At 45.7% G+C, this 25,941-nt stretch overlaps 1 protein-coding gene across 1 annotated transcript in view; it reads left to right on the top strand.

The window, feature by feature from the left end:
- Positions 1-1,328: 1,328 nt before the first annotated feature.
- IL17RA (interleukin 17 receptor A) overlaps positions 1,329-25,941 on the top strand; it is a 35,065-nt gene continuing 10,452 nt past the window's right edge. Inside the window, exons 1-13 of the mRNA XM_014453023.2 lie at positions 1,329-1,848; positions 12,890-12,914; positions 14,095-14,241; positions 15,080-15,192; positions 16,420-16,546; positions 18,646-18,693; positions 18,784-18,947; positions 19,610-19,693; positions 20,015-20,090; positions 21,064-21,078; positions 21,324-21,425; positions 23,530-23,571; positions 24,576-25,939. Coding sequence (XP_014308509.1) covers positions 1,705-1,848; positions 12,890-12,914; positions 14,095-14,241; positions 15,080-15,192; positions 16,420-16,546; positions 18,646-18,693; positions 18,784-18,947; positions 19,610-19,693; positions 20,015-20,090; positions 21,064-21,078; positions 21,324-21,425; positions 23,530-23,571; positions 24,576-25,939 — 2,451 coding nt within the window. The 5' untranslated portion in view covers positions 1,329-1,704. The remainder of the gene's footprint in view (positions 1,849-12,889; positions 12,915-14,094; positions 14,242-15,079; positions 15,193-16,419; positions 16,547-18,645; positions 18,694-18,783; positions 18,948-19,609; positions 19,694-20,014; positions 20,091-21,063; positions 21,079-21,323; positions 21,426-23,529; positions 23,572-24,575; positions 25,940-25,941) is intronic.

Raw genomic sequence — 25,941 nt, forward strand, 5'->3', positions numbered from 1 at the left:
GGATAAATAAGATTGCGTGACTAATAAACTCGCCTCAGTCATCAAGAGAACCTGGGGTCCCTCCCGATCCCGCTTTTCCTGTCTTTCTTTTCTCAATTCCCACCTCCCTGCCTCAGCCCCAGCTCAACCTTGTCAGGCTGGCCCTGACAAATCCATTGTTTTTGTCTTATTCTATTCATATTCTAATGTTGCAAACAAGTCATTAGGCCCAGCCCACACTCAAGGTGAGACACAAAAGGATGTGGCTATCAGGAGGTGAGACCATGGAGAGCCATTTTAGAAATTGCCCACTACAAATGTCAAATTTTAATAACAATTAACATCTATTTAAACTTAGGGTGAAAACTTTTGATGTCATCTTAAAGATGTATGAGTGGATGCAGTGTTTTCCAAAATTATTTTAGAAATAAACAAGTAAAGATGTTTGAAGACCTCAGAGCTTCAGGCCTAATGCAGCAGGGTCCTTTTGGGCGGGAGGGGGTGGAATGGTGTGCGGCGAGGTGGAGGGTCTGGGGGACATACGGGACCCACAGAGATGGTTACCAGGAGTCTGCCAGCAGCGGAAACGGCAGTGGATGCTTTGGACAGTGAGAAAATCCATACTGCCCATTTCTGGGAGCTCCAATTCAGGTGGGTGGAAAGTACAGGAAGATGCAAAGTGCGTCTAGATTCCATGGGCATCAAGGCAAGGAAATGCGGCTGGTTGTGGGTTTAGGATGGAGGGAGAAAGGGGATAAAAATGCAGTTTTCGAAACGCAAATGTGTCTGGAGTGTGTAGGATGAAAAGAGAGGGCAAGGCTGGAAGCCAGGATCCGGCAGGAGGGATGGCGGAAACCCAGGACAGGGGATCGCACCCAATTGCAGATGGAGAGGAGAGGATGCAGTTGGCACATGTTCGACAGGAGACTAATAGAAGAATAGGGCCAAAGATAGTCCTTCAGCAGACCAGGAGTAAGTCTCTTGGGAAACACGGCACTCTGGGCGCTGTTGGGAACTAATAGTACGAGGCCAGGGATCTCATCTCCCCAAGTTCCCGTCACACTTGAGGGAAATGACTGCTCCGACTTCCTCTGGAGCGGAACAGGAATGCTCTGGAGCCCAAGCGATCCCTGCCTCCTAGAGAGAAAAAAAGGAAAGCCAGAGAATAGGAGGAGGAAGGGGGCGAGGGGGGAGAGGGGGAGGGAAGGAGGCTGGGCGTAAAGAGGGACCAGGACTAAAAAGAAAGCCTTCCTTTGAGTCTCGAGTAGGGAGGGACCTGGTGTCGAAGGGCCGAGAAAAAAAGAGAAGTCTGATTGGGGGCGACAGCAAAGAGGTAAAGGATGGAAACCGAACTTTAATCTAGCGTGACGATAAGAGCGGCATGAAATGTGGAGCAGCCCGAGGGTGGAAAGTGAGCTGATGGCCCGCCCGCGGGCGGGGTCTGCTGTGGGGAGCCGGCCGGTGGGGACAGGGAGTCCGGTGTCCGGGCGCGCTTCGAAGGTGCCGGAAGTGGGGGAGCGCGCACCTCTCCCGAGCGGACTGGGGGAGGGACTAGCCTAGGGACGCACCCAGCCGGAAGCCCTCCCCTCGGAGCGGCCCGCCCTTTGTCTGTGTTGGAGGCCGGAAGCGAGCGAAGTCTGCCAACTGGGACTTGGGGAAGACCCGGGCGTTCCTTCCCTGCGCCCCCAACTCTGGACCGCGCGCTCCACTACAGTGCTGGGGGCTATGGGTGCTCTGTGCCGCCGACCTCTTGTCCTTCTGGAGCCCCCTCTGGGGCTGGGGCTGCTGCTGCTGCTCCTGTACCGTCTGGCTCCGTGTCGCGCTTCCCCGCGGCTCTTGGACCACCCCGCACCAGTTTGCTCCCAGCAGGTGAGACCCCGTTGCGCCCTGGAGGCGCGGGAGTCGCCAGGATGCTGCGGGCGGGAGCGCGGATGGACGGCTAGGCTGCCTGGCTCGAAGCTGGCGCGGGGCCGGCAGGAAGTATGTGTTGGGATCTCCGAGGGGGCTCGCGGCTTGGGCACAAGGAGTTGGCTCACCAGGGAGGACACTCGAAGCGTTGGGAGTTGAGGTTTGGACCCGGGAGAAGAGGGAGTTTGCGGGGAAAAGAGATCGCGTGGTGTATGTTGCACCACCTGACTGACGTCCTGGGCGGGAGGCGGGAGGCGGGAGGCGGGAGGCGGGAGGCGGGAGGCGGGAGGCGGGAGGGACACCTCTGCTGGGCTCCAAGGTTTGGGGAAAGAGATCGAGGCGTGCGGCCCGCCCGAGAGATAGAGTGGAGCTGGTTAGAAAGGGCAGGGGGAAGGGACTGCCCCCCCCCTCCTCCCCGCGCCGTGCACCCTGCAGACCCCCTGCTAGTCCCAAGTGGCCGCCGCATGTAGAGCCCTGGAAGATAATTTGACCCTAAGGCTACCTCTCCAGGGGAGCCCGGCAAGCCCGCAGCAGCCAGATGGGTGGAGGCCCCAGCGGATATTAGCCCGCTCCCGCGGGGGGGGGGGGGGGACACTCTGGATGGACAACGCTGCGCACTAGCCTGGGCTGCCTCCGGGGCCCAGGGGTCAGAGCCTCCGGTGAGTCGCGGCCTGTAACCTTAAAGGAACAGCTGTGCAGAGAGCTTCTAAGGGCGGCCGACGGACTCGGGCTACTTGGTGCCACCTCCCCAGCAGGGCTAAACCCTGAGAATATGCAGATGATTAAGACACCGCCTCTCCAGCGCCCTGCATCACAATCACCACCACCACTCGGGCCTGGGCCTGGGATCTCCGTTTTACAACTGTCGAATAGTAGCCACGTGTGCCCACAGGAGGTGACACACCTACCCTTGGGGTAGTGGCCCTGTTGTGGACGACAAACTTAAGGGGTTCGGGTGGGGGGTAGGGAAGAAACAGCAGCCTGGCGGGTGTTGCTTAGTGGTTGAGCGGGGACCTATGAACCAGGAGGTCACCATTCCATCTGATCAGGGCACATGCCCGTGTTGGGGGTTGGGTCCCCAGTGCGGGGCGTGCAGGAGGCAGCAGATCAGTGATTCGCATAATTGATGTTTCTGTTTTTCTCTTACTCTCTGAAGTCGATTAAAAAATATATATTTTAAAAGGAAGAAACAGCAAAACACAGTGCCCGCCTCCACAGCTTCTTTGCTCAAAGTGTTCCCCCTCTTTCCTCCACTTTCTCTCTGGTTTCTTCAGCTCCCTCCCTGCTCAGTGTCTGAGTCAAAGTATGTGAAACAATTCTAAAGATATTTCTCCTTATCTAATTTTTGTAGAGAATTTACCAAAAGAGGATGGACTGTGAGTTAGTTTAGCAGAGGAAATATATGTCCTTGTGACTCCCACTATTGGGCAAAGCAGAAGATATATGCTCAGCAGATCCTTCCCATAGATTTGGTATAGAACTATTCTACCATGGAAGATTCCAAGTTCATATTTTGATGGCCATTTGTCAGGTACCTGCAAAGTACAAGGTACTTTGGTGGGAACTGAAACTATAAAGAAATCCTGCCGAAACCGGTTTGGCTCAGTGGATAGAGCGTCGGCCTGCGGACTGAAGGGTCCCGGGTTCGATTCCGGTCAAGGGCATGTACCTGGGTTGCGGGCACATCCCCAGTGGGGGATGTGCAGGAGGCAGCTGGTCGATGTTTCTCTCTCATCGATGTTTCTAACTCTCTATCTCTCTCCCTTCCTCTCTGTAAAAAATCAATAAAATATATTTAAAAAAATTAAAAAAAAAAAAAGAAATCCTAATGTCCAAGGGACTTGAATCATCCAAGAGGGAAAAGGCTTGAAGATGGTAATTATGATACAAGGTGGCCTGAAGCAAGTGCTCTTTGTACAACCAGTGCATGTACAAAATTCCAGGGAAAGGAAAAATTACTTCCAGCTGGGGTGTTCTTTCTGGCAGAGAAGACAGTGCAATAGCCCTGAGGGGTAAGTAGAAGCCTCCTAGAGTTGTTGAGCATCCCATGTGGTGGAAAGGGGCTGAGCCACAGCCCTTGGTTGGGCAGGATAAAGTATGTGGTTGAAAGTGAGAAAAGAAGCTAAGGAGGGAGGGATTCTTTCTGGCTGGTATGAGAGCTGGACTAACTGACTTTGACATTAATTGCTAAGTGGGAAGCTACTGAGAGTAGGGAGCAGGGGCACAGAATGATTCCAGAGAGAGCTGGGAAGAGATGCTTATTGGCCAAGTTTGCCTGCTATCTCCATGCTCTTCCTCCTCCCACTTAACTCTGCATAGAACTGGCTCACCAACAGCGCACTTCTGTGACAAACAGCTCCCCTGCATCATTGACTGAGCCCTTTAAAAAGAAAGAAGCTAGCCCTGGCCTGGTGGCTCACTTGGTTGGAGAGTCATCTTGTACACCAGGCATGTCAAACTTGTGGCATGCTGCCTGCTGTCTATGAGTTTGACATGCTTGTTGTACACCAAAAGGTTGCAGGTTCAATTCCAGTCAGAGCACATGTCCAGGTTTGGGTTCAATTCCCCATGGGGGCACATTTGGTAGGTAACCGATTATTTCTCTCTCTCTCTAAAAATAAATAAGAGGATTAGAAAAAAAAAAAAGAAACTACACCCCTCAGATTTCTCTCTCTGCTGGTGTTTCGAGGAGAGTTAAAGCCACAAACTTGATTTCAGAGGACCCGGGTTTACACTTCTCTTCATCACTTACAGTTTCTGCAACCTTGGGCATTTTAGGCTGCCTGCACCTGGCTTTCCTCATTTCCACAATAGAAGGGCTGGTTAGGTGAGCCATCTTAAAGTGGGCTCATAACACTTTACAGAATATAACTGTCTATCCAAAGCCCAGTTTGGTTTAGCTCTCAGTGACTCTCTCATTGACAGAGAGGAGCCTATTCTGTTCCTAGCCCAGTGCTACAACACAGGATGTGGGAGCTTGATAAATATCTGGAATAAAAAACCACAGGGATAAGTGAATTATGAGTGAATGGTTAACTCTGCTTGAATAGCAGTGAAAAACTGGCTGCCTGGATTGGTACCTCAAAACCCTGATGACATTGAGTTCCCACAGAAGTTGGTACTAGAGAAACCGTAAGTAATTGCAGTTCCCTGGGTAGGCTTTATCCAAGGTTTCCCTTGGCTACCAGCTCAGAAGAAAGCCCACAAAGATAGACCGTTAGCACACAATGTTTCAGACAGAATGTGTATGGCATTCTAAATTATTTCTTGGTGTGAGCACCTCTGGTTTTGACTTGTGGTACAAGAGCTGTTTAGTTTAACCCTTACTGATTTCCAAAAGCTGCTTTCAGCTGGGCCACTCTTCCAAAGTGTACAAAGGTATGTTCTGTGTATGCTCTCGTGCAGTGTAGGCATTTAGGCAGTCAGGGCTGCTGTCACTGCTGGCAGTAGACCCAGCAAAGTTAACAGGTTCCTTTGCCATTATGCTGGACTTCTCACTTCCCTTCTATGCTAGCCTAGAGACTAACTAACATCAAAGAGCTACAGAGGCGAAGTGAGAGGTGATGCAGTGCAGGGGAGAGGACATTTGGCTTAGAGTGAGACCTGGGCTCCCCTCACCAGCTCTACAGCCCTTGTCTGTTACTCCACTGCTGTGAGCATGTGTTTTCGTCTATAAAAGGAGGTGACCCTCACCTACAGGGTTATCAGGAAAGTGAGTAACTTGCTAGATACATGAAAGGGCTAGACCACATGGGTTACGGTGTGGGAAGGTGCAAGGGGTACTGACATGTAGTCTAGCTTTGTTCAGGCACTATGCCAGGGGTGTTAGCATGTATAACTTCATTCAGAGCTCACAGTAACTTGCCAGGCCTACATCACATGTGTTAGAGAGGCTAGGTATTGGGCCCAGGATCACACTGCTGACCCTGTTGAGTGCAGAGCTGAGAACCAAAGCTCTGCCTGGCCCTGGCCACCATGGCTCAGTATTTACAGCGTCAGTCTGCACACTGAAGGGTCTCGGGTTTGATTCCCATCAAGGGCAAGTACCTGGCGCACATGTGGGAGGCAACCAATCCATGTGTCTCTCTCACATCAATGTTTCTCTCTCCTCTCTTCCCCTGCCCCCTCTCCACTCTCTCTGAAAATCAATGGAAAAAATATTCTCAGGTGAGGATTTTAAAAAAAAAGCTCGGCCTGGGACTTCAGAGTTTACTTCTCTTTACCTCGCACTTGGTAGTGGCCACTAATGCACAGGGTGAATACAGCCTTTTATTTCTTCCTTTTAATCTTCACCACTATGGGTAGATAATGTTGGCCCACAATTTTTTATTGAGAGGCAGTGTAGCAGTGATTAGGAGCATGGGTCTGGAGCAAAGTTGCTTGAGTGTTAGCCCTGTGGGACCTTGAGCCCTGTGGGACTTAGGTAACCTACCTGTGCTTCAGTTTTTTCACTAATAAAAATGAGATAATGGTACTTACCTCAGAGGGTTGTTGTAAAGATTAAATAAGATATGTGTATAAAGTGCTTAGCATGATGCCTGACACAGAAGAAGAGCTTGATAAATATTAGCTGCTACCATCATCATCATGAACATTCTCCTTCTTGGATTTCTGCAGGAGGCCTTAACATAATGTCATTAACAAACAGGTAGCTTGTAAATAATATCCTGATCCTACTATTTTTTAAAAATGGGCATTTGAAATAAATTAGGAATGATTTACTGCAGGGGAATAAAACAAGATCAAAGACACCAAATGTATTTTTTAAAATATGTTTTTATTGATTTCAGAGAGAGGAAGAGAAAGAGTCAGAAATATCAATGATGAGAGTGAATATTGATCGATTGCTTCCTGCAAACCCCCTACTGGGGATGGAGCCCTCTACCCAGGCATGTGTCCTGATTAGAAATTGAACTGTAACCTCCTGGTTTATGGGTCAACACTCAGCCCCTGAGCCACACTGGCTGGGCCTGAATGTATTTTTTACATTATTAAAATGTTTTGTTAATATAAATTCTATATAGAAATTAAATTATAAGGAAAAAATGTCTGCTATTCTTTCCCCTAACAAATTAATGTTTTCATTTGTTTATCTCACTTTTCAATCCTTTCATTTGTTTGGAGTAACATCATAGATAAAATTCTATCTTTTAATTAATTTTTATCAAGGTTGATCCTTTTAAAATGGTACAAAGATGTTTAAAACAAAAAAGAGTGAATCCTTATTTCACCCGTTACCCCTTTCTAAATGATGGATCCACTTATACTTATTTTAGTTAATTTTACATTTGTCTCTGTCTTTCTAAATGTACTTAGATTGTTACTAGAGGCCCGGTGCACGAATTCATGCATGGGTGGGGTCCCTCTGGGTGGCCTGCATGGATCGGGCTGAAACCCGCAGTCCATTGCTGCCTGCAACTCCTACCTGCTGTTCCCGCTCATCCTGGCCCGGCCCCACAGTGCCTGCCAGGGGCTCGCGCCCAATCACTACCTATCGGGAGAGGCTCACGTTGCCACAGCAGCGCTCGCCAGCCATGAGCCCTGTGTCTGCCCCCCCCCCCCCCAAGGGGGCCTGCGGAATCTGGCTGAAACCGGCTCTCTGACATCCCTGAGGGGTCCCGGATTGCAAGAGGGCACAGGCCAGGCTGAGGGACCTCACTGGTGCATGATCAGGTCGGGGAGGGACCGCAGGAGGACTCCAGGGCATGTCTGGCCCATCTCGCTCAGTCCCAATCGTCCGGACCCCAGCAGCAAGCTAACCTACTGGTCAGAGCATCTGCTCCCTGGTGGTCAGTGCACATCATAGCGAGTGGTTGAGCAGCCTTAGCATATCATTAGCATATTATGCTTTGCTTGGTTGTTCTGCCGTTTGGTCTGTTTGCATATTACCCTTTTATTATATAGGATTCTTAATCTGTCAATTTTAGATATTATCTGCTGACTTATAATAGATGAATATCTAAATGTCTTATATTAACCTCCTTCCACTCCTTCTCCCCATCTTTCCATTGTAATTATATCACAGTTTTAGTTAAATCAATGGTCAGTGTTTATTATGACAAGTAAATAATCTTCACTGATGAGGCAAGTATGTGTACTTTTGATTATATTTCTTTTTTGTTATAATTTCTTTTCCCATGGAGGTAATAATTGCTTTAATTCTTCATTTTCATAATTTTCATTGTAACTAGTCTTAGTTTTTTCTATCAGATTTGTCATATGGTTTTTTCCCACAGACATTAGATATCCCATCAGTTTCATTCCCCTGTCCCCAGAGAACTCCCTCCTGGTGCCCTCTGTCCTCAGCTCCAGTCTGGAGTGATTACTCTCTAGATCTGTAGCACAACTGCCATACTAGATATTTTGTCATGTTTACAGCTCCCAGGTCCTGGACCCTGTGTTGTCTTTCTCAAAGATTACCTCCCTCATTTTGCTAGAGCATATCCTCCTGCAATTTCTTAAGAAAAGTTATGAGGGTATGAGGGCTGGATACATAAAGAGGTAGAAAAAATAGTTGCGAGTACACAAAACACAGTTTATTCTTGTATTTATTAGCATTACAACTGTAAACCTACTTTTGCCAACCCCTGTATAAAATATATATATTAATTTATTTAAGTCTTTACATGTCTGAAAAAAAGTCTTTATTCTGCCCTCACTTTTAAAATATATTTGGCTGGCTATAAAAACCTTAGTTTAAAAATTATTTTCCTTCAGAATGTTGAAGACATTGGCATTTTTATAGGAATTGCATTGAATCGATAGATTGCTTTGGACAGTATGGACATTTTAATTATGTTAATTATTCCTATCCATAAGCACAGTATATGCTTCCATTTATTTGTATCTTCTTCAGTGTCTTTCTTTGGTGTTTTATAATTTTCCAAGTACCGGCCTTTTGCCTCCTTGGTTAGATTTATTCCTAGGCATTTTAATTTTTTTAATGCAATTGTAAATGGGATTATTTTCTTAGTTTCTGTCTCTGATAGTTTATTATTGGTGTATAAAAATGCAACAGATTTATGAATATTCATTTTGTATCCTGGCACTTTACTGAATTTTTCAGTTCTAGTAGGTTTTTTTGTAAAATCTTTAGGGTTCTCTCTATATAGTATCATGTTATCTGCCTTTTATTTCTTCTTGTCTGATTACTGTGGCCAGGAATTCTAGTACTATCTTCTCTATATATAAAAGGCAAATATGCAAAGTGTCCCCTTGGGAGTTCAACCGGGAGTTTGGTCGCTTGTTATGATGTGCGCTGACCGCCAGGGGGCAGCGCAGAACGGAGGTCCCAGCCAGCAGGTTCCAATCGGCCCTGATCGCTGTCCAGGCCTAAGGACCCTTCCTGTGCATGAATTTCATGCACCAGGCCTCTAGTGTTGAATAAGAGGACATCGCTGTCTTGTTCTTGATCATAAGAAATTTTTAGTTTTTTCCCAGAATCTTCTTTTTATTTTTACTATACCAAAAGTTTCATGATATTGGGCCTTGGTCTAGGTCTCTTTTTAATCTGTGTGCAGACCATTACAGTGGACCTTTTAAATTTGAACATATGTGTTCCTTTGTTCTAGAATCTTTTATTTTTAATAATTTTTTTCACTCTATTTGCTCTGTAATCTTCTTCTAGCAATCCAGTTAATAATACCATATCCTTCCTGAATTGATTCTCTAATATTCACATTTTCTCTCTCCTATTTTTGTTTGTATTTGTTCTACTTTCAGACAAATTTCCTGAATTTTATAGCCCAACTCTTCTGTGAAATTTTTTATTTTCAAGGTTTATTTTTATTCTCTGCTTGCTCATTTCCCCACAGTATCTTGTCCTTGTCATATGGTTTCTGTGTCCTCTCTTAACTCTTTAAAATTATTGTAATTTTTAAAAATTCTATTCTGTTCCCAACATTGTCTTATTTCTTCCAAGAACGTTGTTTAAACTTTGTTTTGATCTATTTTTCACACCAGAAACCTCAAATATCTGGTACTCTTTGGCTGTCTGAGATTATTTTAAGAAGAATCTTAAAATAAAAGGTCTAAAAGGCTGATTGAATGCTCTGTATAGATAGGACTTATTGATCATTGGGTTACTATAGGGACCAGGTAAACCTGGCCTACCTACTGGTTGACTCTCAGATGTCCAAATCTGGAGATCTTTTCTCTGGGCTTGGCACCAGCATTCTAAAGTCAGGGCAGGAAAAGAAAGGCTAAGGTTCCCCAAATCTCATTTGTAGACCTTCATATAACCCCACCCCCTGCCTGCTTTACACTACCTCCCAAGTACCTGATACCTTTAAGACTTGATTTTTGCCCTAGCCGGTTTGGCTCAGTGGATAGAGCGCCAGCCTGTGGACTGAAGGGCCCTGGGTTCTATTCTAGTCAGGGCACATTCCAGGTTGTGGGCTCGATCCCCAGTAGGGGGCATGCAAGGGGCAGCTGATCGATGATTCTCTCTCATCATTGATGTTTATATCTCTCTTCCTCTCCCTTCCTCTCTGAAATCAATAAAAATATATTTTAAAAAAAGACCTGATTCTTAGAAGGGTTCTATGAGTCTTTGGCCTCTTTCTTGTCTGCATCTCCATTCTGCAGAGCTCAGATTGAAGTTCTTCCCCTGGGCTTGCGCCAGTCTTCATGTTATTTTTTGAAATTTGTTCACATCTCTTTGTCCTTGAGTGGCTATAAAAATTTTCTCTTTCCTATAACTTTCATTTAGTTTAGGGATGGGGAGAAGATAATATGTATACATGTCAACATTCTGTGATCTCTAATGGAATTTTATAGAGATTCCATTAGAGATTCCATTTTATATTCCATTAGAGATCACAGGACAAAATCTACAAAGTTATGTTAATAAATGCTGGACAGGTATTTGGTAAGGTTCAGGAGCTGTTTTATATTTCACTTATATCATATTTTATTTTGATTACATCCTTTCCACCTTATTATCCCTCTCTCCATCTCTTCCATTCCTTCATTCCTCAGTAACCAGTGTGTCTGATATATATCTGTCCACATGTTTTTCTATGTTCATACAGTTATATTCATGGATTTTTTCATCACTTATTTCCATAGAAAACGATTCTACAATAAAAAGTTTTTGCAACTTATTTTTCTTACCCTTTAACACATTTAGTCATCACTCCAGCTCAATAGACATCTATGTATCTAATGCTCTTTAATATTTGCATAATCCAGAGTAGAAAGCCATCTATTTAACCATTTCTGTTTTGATGGACATTGAGATTTAAGTTAGATCTTACTTTATTCAGCCATACCCTATGATGGGTATTCAATACCACAGAAAAAGAGGGGGAAGGTATTTTTTAAAGCTAGCAAAACTAAATTCTAAAACTTGATAAGTCATATACAAAAAGAAAACTACAGACTGATCTCACTTATGAATTTAAATGCAAACAATTCTATTAGTAAATATTAGTAAATTTAATAGAATATCAAAATTAAAATATTAGTAAATTTAATAGTAAAATATCAAAAGAATAGTGTTCCATAATCAAGTAGGATTTATTCCAGGAATTCAAAATTGGTCCATTATCAGCAAATCTATCAACATAATTCATTATATCAATAAAGGACAAAATCTATGAAGTTATGTTAATAAATGCTGGAGAGGTATTTGATAAGGTTCAGGAGCTGGTTTATATATAAACTATAAAGAACATATCTATATACAACAATGGCTATCAAAAACCAAGACCAAAAATAGTATTAAATTTTTAAATTTTTAAAAAATATATATTTTTTAGTGTTGGTAGTATTACAGATGTCTCTGGTTTTGCCCCCTTTTAGCCCCACTCCCAGCCCTTACTCCTGCCCCCCCTCCCCCACTTACTGAGCACTTATTATAAGAAGGGGAACCAGTAATTAAAGAGCAGCCATTATGTGCCAGACACTGGACAAATTTAGTCTCATTTAGCAGGCAGTGAGATGGGTATTGCAGCCAACAGAATTTCTCATAATGATTCCCCCAGGGCTTCTAGTAAGTTTCCTGCTTAACAGTGTGGGGGCATGTATTATTTCACTTTATTGCATAACTAGTACAAGAATTCATTCCCTTTGTTCAAAATTTTTCATAATACAGACAGATTAGAAGTGAAAAGCACCATACATATACCACCATCACTACTAGCTCACTTCCTGCCCCAAGATCTTTATTTCTATTTGTCTCATTTAATTTTCAAAAACACTATGAAGTTGGTATTGTGGTTATTCTGATTTTACCGTTGAAGAAATCAAGGCTTGGCAATGTTATATTTCTTGAGGCAACTCAACTCCAGGGGTTTTATGAGGATTCATGAAACAATATAGTATATAACTCATGCAGTAAACGGTCTGGCACATCTTCCTTAGGGAATTTGTAGGGACTTAGTGAAATTTCTTTACCAGGGACTGGAGTTTTTCATCTCCCCTCTTTCAGCACTGTTTCCAGACTGAAGATTGGAAGCCTCAAGGGATTAGAGGCCTATCACCAGGGCACCCCAGAGGAACCCTCTCAGTGTTTTTAAAGTTGGAAGGTTTGTCCTGCTGGTGTGGCCCAGTGTTTGAGCATCAACCTATGAACCAGGAGGTCATGTTTCGATTCCCAGTTGGGGCATATACCCAGGTTGCAGGCTTGATCCTCAGTAGGGGGTATGCAGGAGGCAGATCAATGATTTCTTTTTCATCATTCATGTTTCTATTTCTCCCTCTCCCTTCCTCTCTGAAATCAATAAAAATATATTTTAAAAATAAATAAATGAAGTTGGAAGGTTCCCAGCTCATAAGAGTTAGGAAACAGCAGTTCTGTTTTGTTACCCACTATCCCCACTTCTCATCCTATTTCTCATCATGATGAGAAAGTGTGAGGATAATATCGTCCCCCTTCCCAGGCTGGCCCCCAAAAGTGAGAAAGCAGGGCCAGAATGAGCCAAAAAAAAAAAGTGTTTGGAGCCCAGCTTGTGAATTAAAGTTCTTTTCCAGCTGTAATGACCTCCTTTTTTTTCCACAGGGGCTAAACTGCACAGTCAAGAATAGTAAGTCATCTTTTTTGTTGTTGTTGTTCTTGTTGCTTTGATAAAGTGCTAACCTCATGCTGATCGCTGACAAAAGCGCTGCCCTTCCTCTTCCAGTCTGGGATGAGGGCTGCACCTTCCAGCAGGAGGTACCCTTGAGAGCCTTGAATGCGCACACCTGCACTTCTTATCAAGAATATTCATCATCCATGCCCTGACTGGTGTGGCTCAGTTGGTTGGTCCACATCCAGCTCACTGAAGGGTTGCTGGTTTGATTCCTGTCAGGGCACACACCCAGGTTGTGGGCTTGATCCCCGGTGTGGTGCGTGGGTGCATACAGGAAGCTGCTGATTGATGTTTCACTCTCACATTTATGTTTCTCTCTGTCTCTCCCTCTCCCTTCCTCTCTCTAAAAATCAATAATAATGCTTTTAAAAAAATTAATATTCAACTCTAGCTGGTTTGGCTCTGTGGATAGACTGTTGGCCTGCGGACTGAAGGGTCCCAGGTTCGATTCCAGTCAAGGGCACATGCCCAGGTTGTGGGCTCAATCCCCATAGGGGGCATGCTGGAGGCAGCTGATCAATGATTCTCATCATTGATGTTTCTATCTCTCTCTTTCCCTCTCCCTTCCTCTCTGAAATCAATAAAAATATTAAAAAAAACACCTAAAAAAAAGAATATTCATTATCCAAAGTCAGGAAGTGAGAAGCTAAACTGCCCTTTGGATTTTGAGATTATCCTTAAGGTGCTGCCGTGGTGTGTCAGTAATTCAGCTTGATTTGCCAGAACTTGTCACTGTAACATGAGAGACAACTATGGTTGATTTTGTTTTAATTCAAGAAGGCACATATTTTAAGTGTCTGTGCTAATTAGGGACCCTGGCATATAAAAATAAAACAACTCTTTTCATTACCCCATCCTTCCTTTGTCCCCATTTCCAACCACTATTTCATTTCAAAACCAACTTGTGTATTTTGTGTTCTCTCTTGATATACCTTTGAGATTTCAAAGCTTTACAGTGACCCGGGACAAGCACAAGAAAAGAGGGGGCAGTATGGGAAAGCTGAGAACCCCACCCCTGATGTTTAAGGTCCAGCTCTCTGGATGTACTGCTGGGCATCTAGCTTGCATGCTTTAGTTTCTTGTAGTGTCTTGCAGAGCATGCAAGTCTCTGATTTCTGCTTTTCCTGGCTTCCAGGTACCTGCCTGGATGACAGCTGGATCCAGCCTCAAAAATTGACCCCCTCATCCCCAAAAGATGTCCAGGTCCAGCTGCACTTTGCCCACACCCAGCATGGAGATTCTGTCCCTGTGGTTCATATTGAATGGACACTGCAGACAGATGGTGAGTGGCCATGCCAGTGAGACCTGAGGGATTCTGCCCACCTCCAGGTGAACCCACAGACTAGACCATCTGACTCTCCCATCAGACTCAGAATTAGGTTTCCAGTCCTGTGCTCAGACATGAGGGACCAAATTAGTGCTGAAAGGATCCATCATTTCATACAGTGAATACTTTTTCAGTGTTTTAGATATTGGTCCACAATATAGTCTCATGCTACTATCCTTTATGAAAGACCTTCCTTCAGCCTAAAATCATTATCACCCCAGAAAAAAAAGTCACATGGTTAATTCTGTGACCACAGTACCAAATATTTAATGGTTAACACATTTGTCAGCCTGCTTTTTCCCTTACTTTAGAGGTTACCGTTTCTTCAAATGACACCCCCCAAAAAACTCTTAGGGATAGAGAGTTGTGTTACAGAATTGAGAAAATTGAGGTTAATAAGAGCCAGCCCTAGATTTGTGAATAAGGCCTGGGGGAGTTCTTTTTGTAAGTCCCCAGCCACTGCTGCTGTTGCAGCATCTTCAAGGATGGTGGGTGGCTATATTAAACACCATGCCCTGTTGCCAACGCCTTAGCCACAAACTTGCAAAGCCTTTGCTTTTAGACCAGTATAAAGTGTTGCTTGTCCCTGTGTAGCTGGGAAGTAACTATCTGCAGGGCAGGAGGCTAACTTAGACCCAAGAATGAGCTGGGAGGAACAGGAAGTACAGGGTTGGGTAAGATGGGCAGATTTTCTTTCAAGAGTGAGCAAGCCTAACCAACAGGGAAGTGACACACCCAGTGGTTTGTCTTATTCATCTGAATCTGTGTCTCCTCTCCTCCCTTTGGTCTTCAGCCAGCATCCTCTACCTGGAGGGTGCAGAGCTATCTGTCCTGCAGCTGAACACCAATGAGCGGTTGTGTGTCAAGTTTGAGTTTCTCTCTAAACTGCGGCATCATCAGAAGCGGGTAAGAATCAAGCTCCTGGGTGGATTATGTTCCTCTGATGATCACGAGGAGCAGAACATGTTTTTGAAAACTTCCCAGACATGCCAACCCCCTGCTTTTCCTTTCAACCTTCCCTAGCCAGTCATTGTAAAGTAAGTTGAATGAGGAGACACCTTCCCCTGCCCTGCTTCCTGCCACCTTTATTTGTAACTGAGATTAATCTGGGCACTGCCTTTGGAAAAGAACAACTTTGCCAAGACCAGAAAACTGCAGTGGGCGGGGCACAAGCAAATGAGTTCTGTACAATTTCAGCTCACATTGCTGTTCATGGCCAGATGGTAAAATGTTGATTCTTATTTAGTTTGTTTAAAGCAGTTGTTTTCAAAATGTGGTTCCAGAACAGCACATCAGCATGACCTGGGCTTGTCAGAAATGCAGATTCTAGAGCCCTACCCTAGACCTGCTGAATCAGAAACTCAGGTGGCAATCCTTCAACAAGCCCACCAAGTGATTCTGATGCAAGCTTCAGTTTGAAAACTGCTTGTTTACATCTGCAAAAAGTGGCCATTTGCAGATTTTCCACAAACACATTTCCCTCTCCCATGTTTCATTAGCCCCCAAACTTGAGTGCATGATGAGGACCAGGTGCCTAGATACTTAAAGCAAAGGATCCCACCAGGGTAATTAGAATGGAGGTTGAAGTCAGTATCTGTTATCTGCACCCTCCAGAAAATCTCTCCACTCACATTCTGTCATCTCTGCAACAAAGGTGCCTGCAGGCCCAGGATGACTAGGGCTTTTTCTATCCCTCCCTCTGCACTTTCATGCTCTGGAACAATCTTAAGAGATTCCTGGCTTTCCCATTTAAGGAAGAAGAGTCACTTAACAAATAGTTTTTAGCTGCCTCTTGTGTGCCAGCTCTCTAATAGCCCTGAGCTGGCTTCCTAACACCATTGTTCTGCACTTTGGGAGGGCTGATGTAGGAGGAGGGCTTTCCCCAGATTCTCCTGTATATGACACTTTATTGATTAGGCCAGGTTTAGGTTTTTTGAAATAGGAAGGAAAGACCAGAGGAAACAAAGAGCAAAGATACAGAAACCTCTGATTTTGGATCTTGTTGTGATGGTTATTTCTTCTTATTTTTTGACTGATCTTTTGGGAGTGGGTAGGGTGGGGTTCTTTGGGCATAGCTGTGTGAGAGGTATGGTGTGTGACCTGTCCAACCTCCCCTTCCTCCCTTCTCTTCAGTGGCATTTTACCTTTAGCCACTTTGTGGTAGAACCTGGCCAGGAATATGAAGTGACCATTCACCACCTGCCCAAGCCCATCCCTGATGGGGACCCAAACCACCAATCCAGGAACTTTCCTGTGCCAGGTAAGAGTGCCATACCAAGCCCTTCCCTTCACCACATGGCTCTGCAGAAGAAACCAACAAGTGGCCCAGACATCAGCCACCCTGCTCAGCTGGACAATGGCTGCCATTGTCAGCATGTGGTACCCACAGAACAAACAGATGCCAGGGATAGGGAGCCCTTCTGTATGTGGCCTCAACCTCTACTCCCTGAAGGCAGAGCCCGTTCTCTGTTGGCACAAACAGTGGATATTGGCCCAAGACCCCAGGAGTTTTATGGGAACTGGAGTTCCTTCCTATCTAGAGAAGCATGCTCCTACCCAGAAAGTATCAGGAGGACAAGCCACTTTTGGAAGAGTTGTAACCCTTGATCCCAGCCTCGTCCCAGCTTCCATCACCTTGTTCTTCACTTTTACCCCACATCCTGCCTGCATTTATCTAACACCACCCAATGTAGGATACCATCTCCCCCACTAATCCATCCTGCCTATGAATACTGCCAGGTTTATCTACTAAAGCAGCATTCAATGTGCACCTTCTATTTTTCTGCCCTCCCCAGAATCTCAGCCACTACTTACAAAACTTTTTATTGTTCAAAACCAACTATATCCGGAACGCCAGCCTCTCTGAGGACAGGGTCTGGGTCTCATACTCGTTTGTGTAGTCACTAGAACAGGGGTGGGCAAACTTTTTGACTCGAGGGCCACAATGGGTGCTTAAACTGGAACAGAGGGCCGGAACAAAAGCATGGATGGAGTGTTTGTGTGAACTAATATACATTCAAAGTAAACATCATTACATAAAAGGGTACGGTCTTTTTTTTTTTTTTTAGTTTTATTCATTTCAAATGGGCCGGATCCGGCCCGCGGGCCGTAGTTTGCCCACGGCTGCACTAGAACCTCACAAATTGGCTTGCATTTAGTAGGTGATCAGGAAATGCTTGTTAGAATGATGATGACCTTCATCTGTGAGTGATTCCACACACACACACACTCACTATCCACATACCCTACTTTATTTTCCTTTTTCTTACTCATCACTCCCTGACATTTCATATTATATTTGTGACATTATTGTTTGTTTTTATTGGTCTCTTTTACTGGAATGTAATCTCTGGAGGACAGGGACTTTGTCTTATTTACCACTGTATCTCCAGTTTTTAAAATGGTGCCTGGCACATATTGAGAGCTCCATAAGTATTTGTTGAATAAGTGAATGTCCCCCAGTCCCCTCCCCTGTCCTTAAAGTAAACTGACTCAGTCTCTGTCACTCCATGGTAATTCATACCTGTCACGTGTCTTCTTAAACCGAAGTAAAGCCTGGCTGACGTGGCTCAGTGGTTGAGTCTTTACCTGTGAACCAGGAGGTCATGGTTTGATTCCAGGTCAGGGCACATGCCTGGGTTGTGGGCTCGATCCCCAATGTGGGGCGTACAGGAGGCAGCCAATCAGTGATTCTCTCTCATTGATGTGTCCATCTCTCTCTTCCTCTCTGAAATCAATAAAAATATATTAAAAAGACAAAAAAAAGTAAAATTACAGTCAAGGAAATTGGTGAAGGAGATCAAGAAGATATCTATGGAGCAGTGGTCCTTAAGGTAGTCCCAGAACCAACAATGTCATTGAATGCAGATTCTTAGGACCCATTCCAGACCTGCTGAATCAGAAACTACTGATGATTGTGCACATGGAAGTTCAAGAAACACTGCCATGGAGGAACAAAGAACAAACTTCTCCCCTCGTAAAAAGGCAGAGGCAACTCTAGAGAGGAAGCTGCAGTGGGGAGAGATGGTTATCTAAAGCAAGCTCACAAAAATAAAGAAAGAAAGAAAGAAAGAAAGAAAGAAAGAAAGAAAGAAAGCAAGCAAGCAAGCTCAGGAGAAATACACTTGAAACTAGACAGTTCCCTGGTAGAGGAGGGATGAGACAACCAGGTCAGCCCCAGTGCTCTGGGGACTCTGGTCAATGGCCACAGTCCAGTCCTAGAGCTTGCTTTGAAGGGGCCATCCTTGAATAGGCTCCTCAGAAGGAAAAGGATGTTATCTTTGGTATCAGCATTCTGGAAGAATAGCAAACTTTATAAGGCAGAGACTTAATGGTGCCATTTTTTTTCTGGGTCTGCAGACTGTGAGGACCCCAGGATGAAGATAACCAGGCCCTGTGTGAGTTCAGGTAACTTTGGCTGGCATGCCAGGGGAGCTTTATTTGGGTACACATACATGCCCTCTCCTCACTCCCAGCCTATGTCTGTGCCCTGGGCAGGCAGCCTGTGGGATCCCAACATCACCGTGGAGACCCTGGAAGCCTACCGGCTGCGGGTGAGCTTCACTCTGTGGGATGAATCTACCCATTACCAGATCCTGCTGAACAGTTTCCCACGCACAGAGAATCAGAGATGTTTCAAACACATACTGGATATACCTGCGGTAAGTCTGCCACTCTTAACCCCTCAAACATAGCTCAGAGCCACCTCTCCAAGCCTTCAGCGTCCCCTTATCAGTCCTGACAAAACTATTGCCAGAAGTCTAGCGCTCAGTGCTGTGCCCTTTGGTATGCAGTTGATACATACTAGTAGTTGATTCTGTGGTTGAGGTTTCCTTTTGCTCTTAATGTCTGTAGTTAGCCCTGCTCACCATTCCATCCTTTTTGTCCTTCCCTCCCACATTCTCCACTGTTCTCTTTTTGTTCCACTTTGTTTATTCTATTTATTTCAAAAAGATTGGAAGATTTTTAAAATGTGGAAATGAAGACAAGGGGAAATAAAAATGAGGCAAGTAAGATGGAGCCAGGGTGAGATGAGTACAGAAAATGTATGCAACGCTGCTGGGGGTGAGCACAGATCTGTCTCCATGGTCCTTAGCAGCCAATACAAAGAGGGAAATACTGGTCACCAGCTGTGTTCATAAGTTAACAACAGGCCCGATGCACTAGGGAAACATCGTTTTCCTGGAGCGGAAACCTGAAGGCATTTCTCTTGTGGCCTTTGTGAGGCACACTGACAGTAGTAGGGAATGTTGTCATCAATTCCTGCAGCACTGTGGCCAGCTCTCATCCAGCTTGCCTCACCTATCCTCTCCCCTCTCTTCAGCCCACACGAGAGGACTCCCACCAGCGATCCAATGTCACGCTCACCCTACCAAACTTTAATTGGTGCTGCCACCACCGAGTGCAGGTGGGTGAGTGTGATATAACAGAGAGCATGCACAGGTGGGCATTCCTTCTAGAGGGATGAGGGAGGGGAGGAGGGCAGTTTGTGACTGGTGCTCTCTCTGAGGACCCAACGCCACTACCATCTGGGACTCCCTGCCTGGAAGCCCTTCTCTCCCAGCCTCACCTGAGCAGGGCTCCTCTTGATGGATGGATGATCACCTAACCGCCACATTGAGATACTGAAGCAGTCAGCCAGGGTCCATTACTCTTCTGTCAGGAAAGCATTGATGGGAGTCCTGTGTCTCCCAGTCCCTGTCTTCCCTGCCCTTCTCTGGTCTCACAGATCCAGCCCTTCTTTAGCAGCTGTCTGAATGACTGCCGTAGACACTCCGTGAATGTTTCCTGTCCAGAAATTCCAGGTAGGAAGCAGATGTCTATCTTGGAACACAATTGGGGTGAGAATTAATGAAGGTCAACAACTTGAGCTGAACCCTGACATGGTCCTAAGGGTGAGGGCAGAGTTTAACTTGGAGTTATTCAGGCCTGTGATGCAGGGCTTTAGAGAGACACTCCTGGGTTGGACTGCTGACTGCATTGTATTAGCTGTGTAGACTTGGGTAAAGTACAGTACTTAATCTTTCTGATCCTCAACTTTTGTGACTGAAAAAAATGGGGATTGTTACTGTCATAGAGTTACAGTTATATTCCATGTACAGAACAAAAATCTTCATAAATTGTGAACCAAAGTACCAAGAAGTAGAAACTCCTGCCCCCAGGTTCATAGATGAAGAAACTGAGGCCCAAAGATGTGTAACTTGTCCAAGATGATACACCAAGGAAGTGGCAGAGGCTGTTCAGAAGCCTGACTTTTGGCTATAGTCAAAACTGAGCAGAAAGCAACAGGCATTGCACTGGTTTCGACATAAACCCCAGTCTGCCAAGTGAAGGGAGGGGCATTACTTGGTAGCCTAGAAACTCAGGTGTTTTGTTTAAATGGTTTCATCAAGTTTAACCTGTATCTAAAGTGGTTGAGCCCTAGCCGGTTTGGCTCAATGGGTAGAGTCCTGTGGACTGAAAAGTCCTGGGTTCAGTTCTGGTCAAGGGCATGTACCTTGGTTACAGGCTTGATCCCTGGCCCTGGTCAGGGTTCATATGGAAGGCCACCAATCGATGTGTCTCTCTCACACCAATGTTTCTCTCTGTCTCTCCCCCTCGCTTCCACTCTCTCTAAGAATCAATGGAAAAATATTCTCGGGTGAGGATAAATAAATAAATAAATAAATAAAGTGGTTGGTATAGGGCCATGGCTATTAGCAGGTCCTCAGTGAATGTCAGTAATGGTTTTGTGATTACTGTTAATAATTGAAATACTATTTTCCTTTGTTCTCATAGCAGACCCGATTGCAGGTAAGGCCACTGATCCTTCCCATAGTGTGCTGCAGGAGACCCAAGGGGACATTCCTCAGGGGCCATATGAGAAGTTCCTGACTGAGCCTGGTGCCGGGCCAGGCTTTCAAAGTTGCCCAGGGGTGGGTGAGATCACCAGTATGTCATGGTGCAGGCCGGAGAGGCCAGCTTAGGGGCTGGAGGACCTCAGGGCTGGCATAACAGGCCTCCCTGCCACATCACTCATGCTGTTCTGCTCGCCACAGAGTACATACCCCTGTGGGTGTATGGTTTCATCACGGGCATCTCCATCCTGATGGTGGGCTGCATCATTCTGCTGATCCTCTGCATGACCTGGAGGTTATCTGGTAAGGGGCAGACACTGGGGTACGGGTCCTGGGGTTTTCCCTCTGCTCTTCTCTTTCTTCCCATCTCCCCCTTTCCACTCCAGTTTCTGTAATGCTGTGCTCAGAAGGCACCCTTCAATCTCAAATTTGTACAGATTACACCTCTGTTATCAATTAGAGCTTGCAGTAAGGTTGACCTGGCTGGGCTCAAATACCAGCTCCATCACTTACCACCTGGGAAAATTACTTTATTCTCTAAGCCTCAGGTTCCTTTTTTATCAAAATGGAAATTATAATGATACCCACATCATCAAACAATTATAAAGATTACATGAGATAATGCATATGGATTCTTAGCACAGAGTTTGGCACATATTTGCTCATTATATGTTAGCCACAATTATATTTATTGCCACTGAAATTAATATTAAAATCAACAGGTTGGGGCCGTGGCCAGGTAGCTCATTTGGATAGAGCATCATTCTGATATGCCAAGGTTGTGGGTTCAATCCCTGATCAAGACACATACAAGAATCAACCAGTGGGTGCATAAATGAGTGGAAGAACAAATCAATCTCTCTTTCTCTCTCCCCCCCACCTTCCTCTCTCTAAAATCAATTAAATCAACAGGTTGGAAGGAACTAGAGTGGAGTTTTCCTGCATGAGACATGATCAGCCAGGCAGGTGGAGCAACCTGAGCTACCCCATCCTGCAGCAGTCCCCAGACTGTAGTCCTGAGGTCAGGGAGAGTAGGATGACAAAGGACAGCATGATATGATAGGGAAAGCTCTGGGGAAACAGAGCACAGGGCTGTGTACCCCAGTTCATTGATTTGCAGTCATAGGCAAGTTGCTTAATAAACCATAGATTTGGTTGTCTTTTTTGGAAAATAGAGTCATAATGCCTCCCTCTCACAGCTGTGGATGGGTTAAATGATACAGCAGGGAAGGTGCTTTTTGGTGGGTATTAATAAATATTGGTTCCCCCTCCACACTGCAGCCCTCTCTGGCCAGGTTCTAAATAGAGAACATGGATTTTCAGGTTAGGGGACTTGGCCTTTCCCTGCCCCTCCACAACCCTGGACTCCTTCATTGATCTGGGAGGCCATTTCCACACTTACAAGGCTCATCAGGATTAGGTGCTTAATCAGTATTAATTATTGTGTGGTGGAAAGAACACCAAACCAGACACCAAAAGACCTATGGAGAGGGTCCTCCCTAGGATTACTGGCAGTAAAATGAGTTAAATGTCTCTGCAAATGCTTTGTAAACCATAAAGCTCTCTATAGATGTCAGGGTGACTTCTTGTTTCATTACTGCTTTTGCACTTCTGACCTTTCCTGAAGTGCCACATGCAGGCTAAAGGAAAGGATAGGAAAGAAACCTCATCATCTGACTTGTCTTTTGATAGTTCTGAGAAGAGGCCCAAAGGGTGGGGATTAAAATGAAGGCTCTACAGTAAAGGTCTTCCTTGACCATCTGTGGGTTCTCTTTCTCCCATCAGTATCACCAAAGAGTTGACTTCTGCACTAAGTTTCCTTCATTGCATCTCTGAGGGGGGCAATTGCTCAAGTATGTTGGTTTCCTTTCCTCACCTCAAAAATACTAGGAGAAAATGTAAATGCACCTGTTGGAGGCTACTTTTGGATATATATTGTAAGATTTATGCTTCCTGCAAAGACACCTCTGGGGAAGGGCTTTTCCTCAAGTGAGGAGTCTCCTTGGGAGTGGCCAAACTGGGAAGAGTAGAACCAGGACTGTAATGAGGTACCTCAGTCACCATTCTAGGGGTTCTGGCTGGGTCTGTTCCACAGAATACTTGTGACTTCAGCTGACTGAGTATGTGTCGGGCACATAGCAATCTCATTTAATCACCCACCACAGACCCATTTTACAGAGGAAGAAACTGAGTTTCTCAGGTGTTAATAACTTTCCCATATCTCACAGCTTGTCATGGCTGACTGAGATTCACATCTGAGTAACTCCACACAGCACGATCTCCCTGCCTCTGGCTGCCTTCCCTTATAAGTTGCCCTTTGTTAGGGGTTGGGCAGCACTCCTCTGTCAGATGCCTCTGTGAGTTAGTCCCTAGTTTTTCAAAAGAACTTTCATGTTTTTCATTTCAGGGTCTCATCATGAAAAATATGGCAGTGACACCAGAGACACAGGTCAGTATTTCCTGGTGGGGGTACGCTGGGTTTAGCATATGTTTATTTTTATTTTTTAATATATTTTTATTGATTTCAGAGAGAGGGAGAGGAAGAGAGAGATAGAAGCATCAATGATGAGAGAGAATCATTGATCGGTTGCTTCCTGCATGCCCCTTACAACTATTGAGGCACACCAGCCAGGCTTACTTTTTTTTTTTTAATATATTTTTTATTGATTTCAGAGAGGAAGGGAGAGGGAGAGAAAGATAGAAACATCAATGATGAGAGAGGTGTATGTTTATTTTTAAAGATGTGATGGAGGGTTCTCCTGAGATAATGGTTGGGTCACCTTCCGCAGTTTAACTCCTGAGTCCCTTCAGAAGACCTCATCCCCAAAGAGGCCACCTTAAATGGCAAGGCTGGGGCAAAGTTTTTTAAATCACCTGGACAAGGAAAGGAGGTAAGGTACCAACCATATTTTGTGAAAAAAGGTCATCCCTGGCTCAGCTGTGGTGGCTCAGTGGATTGAGTGTCGTCCAATGGACCAAGAGGTGCTGGGTTCGATTCCTAGTCAGGGCACATGCCGGGGTTATGGTCTCGATCATAGGGGATGTGCAGGAGGCAGCCAATCAGTGAGTCTCATCATTGATGTTTCTATCTCTTTCTCCCTGTCCCTTCCTCTCTGAAATCAATAAAAATTTAATTTTTTAAAAAAGAGGTCATACCTGTTCCATAGTCAGGTCTTTATTTCTATTTTTTTCTTTTTGATGAACTTTATTAGGCTGAAGGCCAGATAGAAATGTGAGAGATTCTTTTTTCCAGAAGGTACCAGACTGATTTTTTTCATGCAGCCAAAATAGGTAAAACAGCAACATCTTGGCTTACTCCTAGGCCTCGGTTGCATTTTTTAATCTAGGGAGCCAAGCTCTGCCTGGTCTGGTTTCCTCCCCTTGGCCTGTGGTGTAGGGTCAGCACAGACACACATCTGAACCTGTGAGCTTGGCTTGCCTTGTTTCCCCCAGATGTCCTGCCCACCACTGGCCTGATGCCCCCTCCCCTGAAGCCCAGGAAGGTTTGGATTGTCTACTCTGCCGACCACCCTCTCTTTGTGGATGTGGTCCTAAAGTTCGCCCAGTTCCTGCTCACTGTCTGTGGCACTGAAGTGACCCTCGACCTGCTGGAGGAGCAGATCATCTCAGAGATGGGAGTCATGACCTGGGTGGGCCGGCAGAAGCAGGAGATGGTAGAGAGCAATTCCAAGATCATCATCCTGTGTTCCCGAGGTACCCGAGCCAAGTGGCAGGCCATACTTGGCTGGGAAGAGCCTGCTGTCCAGCTTCGATGTGACCACCAGCAGCTTGCTGGGGACCTTTTCACAGCAGCCATGAATATGATCCTGCCAGATTTCAAGAAGCCAGCCTGCTTTGGCACCTACATCGTATGCTACTTTAGTGACATCAGCAGTGAGAGTGATATCCCGGACCTCTTCAACATCACTTCTAGGTACCCACTCATGGACAGATTTGAGGAGGTTTACTTCCGGATTCAGGACCTGGAGATGTATGAACCTGGCCGGATGCACCGCGTTGGGGAGCTCACAGGGGAGAATTACCTGCAGAGTCCCAGTGGCTGGCAGCTCAAGGAAGCTGTGGAGAGGTTCCGAGAGTGGCAGGCTCAGTGCCCTGATTGGTTTGAGCGTGAGAACCTCTGCTCAGCAGATGACCAGGATCTCCCGTCCCTAAATGAAGAGGTGTCTGCAGAGTGGCTACTGCCACCTGGAAGAGGGATTGTGAAGCAGGAGCCCCTGGTGCAGGAGCCTGCTGCTGAGGGCCACCTGGAGGTGGCACTGCTCATCACTGAGGAAGGCAGAGGAGTGGCCAGGCTGCAACCTAAGCTTCAGCCCCAGGGGCAGCTGGTGGCCCAAACCCTTCAAACCATGGTGCTTCCCCTGAAGGCTGTCCCTCCCACTCAAGCTGTGGAACCTGCCCCTCCTGCTATTAGGAGCAGCACAGCCAGTCAGTTGGCCATTGTGGAAGGAAATGAGGCCTGCCCACTGCTGGAGCACTGTAACCCTCAGCAGAACAGTGTCCTCTTCCTCCCCGTGGACTCAGAGAACCCACCTCTCTGCAGCACCTCTATGGCATTACCAGACCACCTCTCAGAGGATGTAAGGGGGCAGCTTGAAGGCTTGATGCTCTCACTCTCCCAGAAAAGTCTGAGCTGCCAGACCCCAGAGGGGTGGGAGAGACCTGGGAAGGGCAAGCGGGAGTCAGTGCAGTCTGCCCAGGGCTACTCCTCAAGGACCTCCCCCCAACCCCCTGATGGACTGGTGGAAATGGAGGAGGAGGAACCAAAGCAGACCTGGAAAGTCTCCAAGCATTCTCCTGT

The sequence above is a fragment of the Myotis lucifugus genome, unplaced genomic scaffold, assembly GCF_000147115.1.
Source record: "Myotis lucifugus unplaced genomic scaffold, Myoluc2.0 scaffold_19, whole genome shotgun sequence".
Classification (NCBI taxonomy): Eukaryota; Metazoa; Chordata; class Mammalia; order Chiroptera; family Vespertilionidae; genus Myotis; species Myotis lucifugus.